This window comes from Trichechus manatus, unplaced genomic scaffold (genome assembly GCF_000243295.1).
Source record: "Trichechus manatus latirostris isolate Lorelei unplaced genomic scaffold, TriManLat1.0 scaffold00001, whole genome shotgun sequence".
NCBI lineage: Eukaryota > Metazoa > Chordata > Mammalia > Sirenia > Trichechidae > Trichechus > Trichechus manatus.
In genome coordinates, this window is record NW_004443937.1 from 13461312 (window position 1) to 13470117 (window position 8806).

Below are 8806 nucleotides of genomic sequence, written 5' to 3' on the forward strand. Positions count from 1 at the left end.
GGCGGATACCAGCTCTGCGCCGCGCTAAGGTGGTAGGTGGTGGTCCTGCCCCCGGCAGGGTGGTTGAATAGCGCCTCATTAGTTCCCCTCCCCCGGCAGACGGCCTGGGGACCCCCTGGGAGTGGAAGAGGGGAGTCGGAGCGGGTTAGGCGGGGGCGCGGCGCGCTCACATTCTTCCTCTGTCCCTGACCCCAGCCGCCGCGATGCCGGCCCCTTGGTTGCTGCTCGTCTTGGGTTTGACCCTGACCGGTGTACCTGGCGGCCGCGCCCAGCCCGAGGTGGCCCAGAAGGAGGCGGCCACGGCAGCCGAGCACCCGGGCCTGTATGACGTCCTGCGCCAGGCGGAGCGCCTCCTCCTCCTCCGGGAAGACCTCCAGCGGCTGCGAGCCGACCAGGGCGAGCCCGATGCAGGTAAGGTGGGGGAGGCTGTCCTGCAACTGCAGGGGCCAGACGAGGCCGCAGGGAGAGCCAGTTTAAGCTGGAGGAAACCTAGACTCAGAGGAAGGCCGAAGGAGAGAGCGACTTGGTCTTTCAGCCTCCTGCCCTTCAGAAGCTCAGAACCCTCATTGGTCACACCCTTGCCTGGGGCCTTGAGTCTTGACCCTTCCCTGGGAGAGGAGGGTTAGATTCCTCTCCCGTCTCATTGTTGGGAATGTTTCCCAGAGAGCAGAAATTCAGCAGGGAAGATTTTGTGCATGCAAGAGAGAGAAAGTCTCTTTGTGTGTGACAGTTTTAATTATTGCTCATTAGGTACTTATATGCCAAGCACTGTTCTAAGCACATCAAGCACATTATCATACTATTTGATTTTCCTAACAATCTCTGAGGTAGGTACAGTTATTATCCCCATTTTACACAGAAGAAAACTGAGGCTCAGGGAGGTTAAGTGAGTTGCTTATGGTTACGACCCTGGGTAGGTGCCACAAGGGAGTCTGTCTTGACTGGGAAGAAGGCTAGGGTGGGCGCTCATGTGGTGCACCTGTCACAGGGGCTACGTGATCTCTCACTGACCTCTTCTCTTTCCTAGAGCCCCAGACCCTTCACCTTGACTGGCTCTCCAAGCGTCAGCATCCAGGCAAAAGGGAGAAAGAGGCAGAAGAGGGAGTTGAAAAGGAGGAGGAGGAGGAAGAAAGGGAGATCGTGGGACCCCAAAAACGGCAGCACCCTGGCCGGCGGGAGGACGAGGCTTCATGGTCAGTCGATGTAACCCAACACAAGCGGCAGCACCCTGGCCGGCGCTCCCCCTGGCTTGAGTACGCTATCACCAAGAGGCAACACCCAGGCAGAGGGCTGGTGGATCCCAAGGCCCAGAGGAGCTGGGAAGAGGAAGAGGACGAGGGAGAGCTGATGCCTGAGAAACACCAGCATCAGGGCAAGGGGGCCTTGGAAGGCCCATGTGGGCCCTGGGGAGCCTGTGACCAAGCGACCTTCCTGCTCCGGCTCCTGGGTGACCTAAGCAGGGGCCAGGGAGCCAAGGAGAAGCGGCAGCACCCTGGGAGGCGGGCAGCCTGGGCCAGGGAACCCGTAGAGGAGTAAGACCAGTTCCCTGTAAAACTGAATGTGGGGTCTAAGAATGTCCTAAGCTCTGTGTGCCCTACTCTTTTATGACCCCCTTTCCCCCCCCCCTCCTTAGAACCCTGATCATAAACCTGAGCCCCTGAATACACACCCTCCCAGGGCTCTGGCCTTGCCCCCCTCCTTCAGGGACATAAGAAAGCCAGCTTATGAGTTAAAATCCCATATTACCTGACTCTGCACCACTGGCAAGAGGCAGATCCCAGAGCTCTCCTCCTCCCTCCCACTGCACTTCGCAGGCCTCCTCCCTTTCCTCAGCCCTGGCCTGTCTGTGTCTTCTAAGGGATCCCCAAAGTAGGGAAGGGTGCCTCTGAAGCAAGCAGCCAGTGAGGGGTGGGGAAGGATAGAAGTTGTGATGTCCCAATTCAGCTTCCATGCCCTGCCCCATATGAAGGTTTTACCATGTGTAAACTTCACCCCAGGACCAGGATCTCCTCCCCTTCTTGGGCATCCTTTTTAGGGTGGGTAGAGCCCTGACCCACATCTGTGTTCTGCTTAGGGCAAGCATTTAGGTAGAGGTGCCTGTGGTGCTGTGCTGTGTGGTGGCTGTGGGAATACGTGTGTGTAAATAGGAATGTTTTAACATCGCCCTGGAAGTCATGGCTTGTACATAACCCTCTAGGCACTTTCCTCTTGTCAACAATAATCATCCTACTGATAATAAAACATGCATCTAGATCGTCTTGGAGTTCTGTGGTTGTAGTCTGTCCCAGTTGGTGTGTTTGGGGTTTCTCTTTTCAGCATTGAGAGAGTGTTTAAAATGGATGGGACTAGAACTCCCCAGCTCTGCTGAGACAGGAATCAGGGGCCCTGGGGGGTGAAAAGTCCTCTCCACTGCCTCCATCTCAGAACACGCTTGGGAGGTGGACAGGGATTCTCGAGCCCATTTGACCTCTGGGGAAACCAGGTCTAGCAAAGAGGAAGAGCTTGCCCAAAGATACACAGCTGGCCTGAGGAGGAGCCAGGGTTTGGGAGGCTAGTTCAGGGCCCTGCCTTGAGTTTTCGGATTTGGGGGTGAGGAGGGCTGGTATGCCTCCCTTTTGTAATCCCCATGGTTCTGGGCAGGAATTGATAGTTTGCCTGTGTCACCTGAAAGGCATGAAGAGGACAAAGGACCAGGCTGCAATTGGGGACTCAAACCAGGAGTCTTCTGGGGCCAGGCAGGGAAGTGGGCTGGGTGTAGGACAAGAGGAAGTGGTGGAGACTGGGACAAACTGATAGACCACCTGAAGGTATCTGAATACAAAAAGTTTAAGAAACATTGTGTGAACAAAACAATAATAATAAAAACATGTTCACAACACTTACTATGTATCAGGCACTGACTTAAGCACTCCATATATGTTAATTCTTTTAAACCTCACAACAACCCTACTAGGTGTTACTGTTATTACCCATTTTACTAATGAGGAAACCAAGGGTCAGAAAGATTGAGTAGCTTGTCTGGGACTGAATTTGGTCCACTCATTGACAGTTTGTGACCTCTGACTTAAAAGAACTCCAAAATTTCCTTAGGTCCTAGGCTCTGAATTGGTTAGACCACCATCTGTTTGGTGGATGAATGGGCTTTTCGACTTTCCTACAAAAAGCTTTTGGTCATCTTTCGGGGAAGGGGGAAGAGAAGGCTAGAAGGGTAACTGTGACCCAGCTCCTCTCCTTGGGGAGCTATCTTAGTTTCCTAGTGTTGCTGTAACAGAAATATCACAAGTGGGTGGCTTTAAAGAACCGAAATTTACTTTCTCACAGTTCTGGTGGCTGAAAGTCCAAATCAGGGTCTTGGCTGTGTGAATTCCTTCTGTGAGCCTCTCTCCTAGTTTCTGGTGTTTGCCAGTGATCCTTGGCATTCCGTTACTCTGGACAGGTCCTCACATGTTATCTGTCTTCTCCCTGCATCCATTTTGCTCTTTTTATAACTCAGAAGTGATTAGGTTTAGGAACCCCCTACTCTGGCCTGATCTAATTAACATGAAAAAAGACAATCTCTACTTTCAAACGGGGTCACATTTATAGGAGCAGGGGTTAGAACTTCAACACATATTATGGGGGGCACAATTCATTCCATAACAGGAGCTCACAGTTCAGGTGGGGCAGGGACTGGTCAGGGATGAGGAGAGAGGAAAATGGGAGTTTGCAAGATGCATTCGCACCCATCATCTTCATTAATGCTCTGAAGAGCCCGCTAAGATACCATGCATTTTACAGATGAGAAACCAACACATCTTCATTTTCAGATGAGGGAACCAAACAGAGAGACTAGGGTCATGCCCAAGCTGCATGAAGTATGTGGAGCTGAACCTCCACCAGGGCTTATCTTTCTGCAACATCAGGCTATCTTCTTCCGGAAGCTCTTAAATACCCCACTGTCCCATCAGAGGCAAGTGGGGCCCTGGTAAGTTTCTCTCTATTCACAGAATCCTTCCAAGGGCGGCCACTCTAATAGAATAGCGAGCACTTACAGAACATTTCTTCAGTGCTAAACGCTCGCAGAGCCTTTCTCACTGAATCCCCACAACCAACCCAGGAGGCAGGGCCATCATGACCATTTGCAGTTGAGAAAACTGAGTGTGGAGAAGTTAAGCCACTTGCCCAAGGGTGCACCCTGCTCTCTCCTGCTTCCCAGTTTGATTGGTATGGGATGTTATTTCCTCCTCAGAAATGGGACCACCTGAAGAGTGATAAGCCCAACCCTCAGCTATCTAATGTCTTCCCTTCTGTTCCTGAAAGTGGTCGAACCAGTGCACCATGATGGAAAGGGCCTGGGCATTGGCTTCAGTCCTGGACAAATAACTAAAACTGTTTCAGCCTCAGTTTTCTCATCTGTAATATGAGCATGATAATCCCTGCACGCTACCCACCCCAGAGTTGTTCTAAGGATTAAGTGAAATGGAGTGATACGTGTACAGCCCCTGGCACTGAGTAGACATTTGGTAAGTGGCATTTTAAGCTGTAGTGTTCCAGGACCAAAAAGGATTCAAAATGGAACCTTGAAGACCCACTTGTTTCTTCCTTGCTTCAATCCTTAATCACAAAAAAATAACCGGTCACTGGGGCTTTATTGCTTGCCCTTGCAAGGCACTGGGGCTTTATCCTCAAGCAGTCTACTTGCTGCTCCTCAAATATCCCCCTTCTTTCCCCTCTCACACAAGTCTTTCTCTTATCTACATCTCTCAGCCTCCCTTGCAGGTAAGGTGGAGTCATGTGACTGCTCCTGGCCAATTGACTATGAGCAGAATTGTATCTTTTCCTGGCTGAGACAGTTAAGAATCAGTGTGCCTCCTTCATCTTTCTTCCTGCCAGGGTTGAGGAGGTCACTTGCTGAAATAGCAGAGCCGCAAGACAGAGGGATCCTGGACTCTGGCATCACCAGGCAGAGGTTAGACATGGCTCACCCACATCAGACTTCTCATGAGCAAGAAATAAACTCGTGTTAAGCCACTTAGATTTCAGGGTTTATTTGTTACCATAGCAAAACTTAGCCAATTTAGATTAACACAGATGCCTTCCCTCTGTTCTCTCTTCACTGAAATCCTTCCCATCTTCCCCTTCTCATATGTGTCAGCCTTGGTCAATGCTGCCTCCATCAGGGCCTGGCACGAAGTAGGAGCTCAATAAATGGAACGGATATTGAAAGCTTCAGTTCCCTTCTATTTTGGTTCCCCAGCCTCACTTTCCAGGGTTCTCTATCCTTAAGGGGCTCCCTATGCAGTGGGACACAGACAAGCAAACACACGATGACAACTTAGTGTGAGTGGTGTTGATTGTGGTAAGCAAAAAATGCAAGGAGGGCACAGATGAGAAAGCAACTTGGTCTGGTTGGGCAAACAAGACTTCCTGGAGGAGGAGATATCCAAGCTGGTTCAAAGGATAAATAAGAGGAAAGAAGTTTAAGACAGAAGGAAAGAGCATTGACAAAGGCCTGGTGGGGAGAAATAATATACTCTTGGAGTTGCTAACATTTAAAATCTGAGGTGTTTTGGATCCTTCCTTCCCTCCCCCACCCTATCTTCTATCCCTGACGGTGATGAACCTTGTGCCTTGTCCAATCCTCCCCTTTTCTTGGTTCAATCTAGTCCCCAAATAGGGACTCTGATTACCACAGCTTAGAAATGTGAAAGAGCAGTATGGGTTAGGATGGAATCAGGGAAGCCTCTCTGGAGGAAGAGGCACTTGGGTTGAGCTTTGAAGGAGAAAAGAAAAATAAAAAATTTACTGAGCACTTACTCTGGGGCTGGACATTGGGAAAGCACTTTATAAATATATGTTGCATGAAATAATAGTCACCCATCATGATCATCCCCAGTTTAAAGAAGAGGAAACAAGGAGAGAAGGCAACTTTTCTAAGTCATGAGCCTGAACTTAGTTGCCTCTATGCCTCCCCTCAGCCATGTCTAATTCTAACCATGCCCCGTAGATCGTCGTACCTCCTAAGCATGTCTCACATCCACCCATTTCCCTCCATCTCCTCTCCCACCACCCTGTTCCTGGACATCATCCTCCCTCATCGCACAACTGCAGTAGCCTTCTCTCTGGTCTCCTGGTTTCCACTCTTGCCCCCCAAATTCATTCTCCACACAGCAGCCAGAGGCACCTCCTTGAAGTATGAATGTGATCATGGTATCATCTGCTAGAAACTCATCAATGGTTCCCATTTTTCCTGAGAAAAAATACAAACTCCTTACCATAGCCACAGTAGCCTGCTCAGATGGCCTCCATTTTGTTTCCTGAACATACCTCAGGGCCTTTGTTCAAGTTATTCCCTCTGCTTAGAATCTTCTTTTCTCCTTCCCCTCATCTTCCCTGCTTTATCTCCTAGAGTGTCGTCCTGTAGTGTAGGGGTTGGACAGCAAATACTACATTTCCCAGACTCCCCTGCAGCTAGAGTTTTGGATGCATAGTAAGTTCTCCAGTGGATGCTCTTGTGTGAGATTTGGAAGGTTGCTTTGACAATTTCTGCTAGAAAGCAAAGCTATGGTGATGTGTGGTGTTTCTTCAGCAGCTTTCTACTGGCCAAACTCTACCTTTTTTTTTTTTTTAATTTTATTGTGTTTGAGGTGAAAGTTCACATTGCACATTAGTTTCTCATTCAAAAATTTATACATGAATTGTTTTGTGACATTGGTTGCAATCCCTGCAATGTGTCAACACTCTCCCCCTTTCCCTTTCCATCCTGGGTTCCTTGTGTCCATTCGTCCAGTTCTCCAGTCCCTTCCTGCCTTCTCATCTTCGCTTTTGGGCAGATGTTGCCCATTCGGTCTTGCATACTTGATTGAACTAAGAAGTATGTTCCTCAGGTGTGTTAGCGTATGTTTTGTAGGCCTGTCTAATCTTTGGCTGAAGGGTGGACTTCAGGAGTTAGCAGGGTGTCCAGGAGCCATAGTCTCAGGGGTTCCTCCAGTCTCTGTGAGACCAGTAAGTCTGGTCTTCTTTCTGTGAATTTGAATTTTGTTCTACATTTTTCTCCCACTGTGTCCGGGACCCTTTATGGTGATCTCTGTCAGAGTGGTTGGTAGTTGTAACCAGGCACCATCTAGTTCTTCTGGGCTCAGGCTGGTGGAGGCTGTGATTCATGTGGTCCAGTAGTCCTTTGGACTAATATTTTCCTTATGTCTTTGATTTTCTTTTTTCAATCTTTTCTTTTTTTAAATTTTTTCATTGTACTTCAGGTGAAGGTTTACAGAACAAATAAATTCTCATGAAACAGTAGTACACATATTGTTTTATGACATTGGTTAACAACCCCATGACATGTCAACCCTCTCCCTTCTCAAACTTTTTTTTTTTTTTTTTTTGGTGAAAATGTACATAGCCAAAGATACACCATTTCAAAAATTTCTACATGCACAGTTCAGTGACATCGACTACGCTCTTCCAATTGTGCTGCTATTCTCACTTTAGATGAAGGTTTACAGAACAAAATAGTTTCTCATTAAACAGTTAGTACACATGTTGCCCTATGACAATGGTTAACAACCTCACAACACATCAACACTTTCCTTACTCAACCTTGGGTTCCCTATCACCAGCTTTCCTGTCCCCTTCTGCCTTCTAGTCTTTGTCTCTGGACTGCTGTGCCTCATTAGTCCCATTTGGTTTTATGGGGCTGTCCACTCCCCGGCTGAATGGTGAACCTCGGAAGTGTGTCTTCGATTTTCTTCATTCTCCTTTGCTCTGAGTGGGATGGGACCAAGAGATGTATCTTAGATGGCCACTCACAAGCTTTTAAGACATCAGATGCTACTCACCAAAGTAGGATGTAGAAGATTTTCTTTATGAACTATGTTATGCCAATTGACCTAGGTGTCCCCTGAGATCATGGTCCCCAGCCTTCAGCCCCAGTAACTCAGTCCCTCAAAGTGTTTGGATGTGTCTCGGAAGCTTCTATGGCTTTGCCTTGGTCAGATTGTGCTGACTTCCCCTATATTGTGTATTGTCTTTCCCTTCACCAAAGTTAACACTTGTCTACTATCTAGTTAGGTGCCCTGGTGGCACAGTGGTTAAGAGCTCAGCTGCTAATCAAAAGGTCAGCAGTTTGAATCCACCAGCCACTCCTTGGAAACCCTATGGGGCAGTTCTACTCTATTCTATAGGGTGGCTATGAGTTGGAATCGATTTGATGGCAATGGGTTTGTTTTTTATTATCTAGTTAGTGATTTCCCCTCCCTACTCCTCCCCTCTCTTGTAACCATCAAAGTTTTTTTTTGTCCTGTGTGTAAACCTTTTCTTAGGTTTTTATAATAGAGGTCTCATACAATATTTGTCCTTTTGTGATTGACTTGTTTCACTCAGCATAATGCCCTCCAGATTCATCCACCTTGTGAGATGTTTCAAGGATTCATCAATGTTCTTTATCGTTGTATGGTATTCCATTGTATGTATGCACCGCAATTTGTTTATCCAGTCATCTGTTGATGGGCTCTTAGGCTGTTTCCATCTTTTTGCTTTTGTGAATAATTCTGCAACGAATATGGATGTGCATATGTCTATGAGTGTGACAGCTCTTATTTCTCTAGGACATATTCCTAGGAGTGGAATTGCTGGATCATATGGTATTTTATTTCTAGCTTTTTAAGAAGGGGCTATATCATTTTCCATAGTGGTCGTACCACTATTTTACATTCCCACCAGCAGTGCATAAGAGTTCTAATCTCCCTGCAACTTCTCCAACATTTGTTATTTTCTGTTTTTTTTTTTTATTAGTGCCAGTAATATCAGGGTGAGATAGTATCTCATT

General features: G+C 47.7%; 1 protein-coding gene across 1 annotated transcript; it reads left to right on the plus strand.

Moving 5' to 3' along the window:
• Positions 1 to 203: 203 nt before the first annotated feature.
• On the plus strand, positions 204 to 1536 carry TRH (thyrotropin releasing hormone). The gene is made up of 2 exons (XM_004368358.1): positions 204 to 416; positions 1036 to 1536. Exons 1-2 carry the CDS (start codon positions 204 to 206, stop codon positions 1534 to 1536), a joined length of 714 nt encoding a protein of 237 aa, XP_004368415.1.
• The last annotated feature ends 7270 nt before the right edge of the window (positions 1537 to 8806 follow it).

Excerpts from the sequence above, each read along its gene's own strand:
- TRH (XM_004368358.1), top strand. The coding sequence starts at position 204 with ATGCCGGCCCCTTGGTTGCTGCTCGTCTTGGGTTTGACCCTGACCGGT. Across the intron at positions 417-1,035 it reads GCGAGCCCGATGCAGGTAAG|ACCCTTCACCTTGACTGGCT; the intron begins GTGGGGGAGGCT and ends CTAGAGCCCCAG.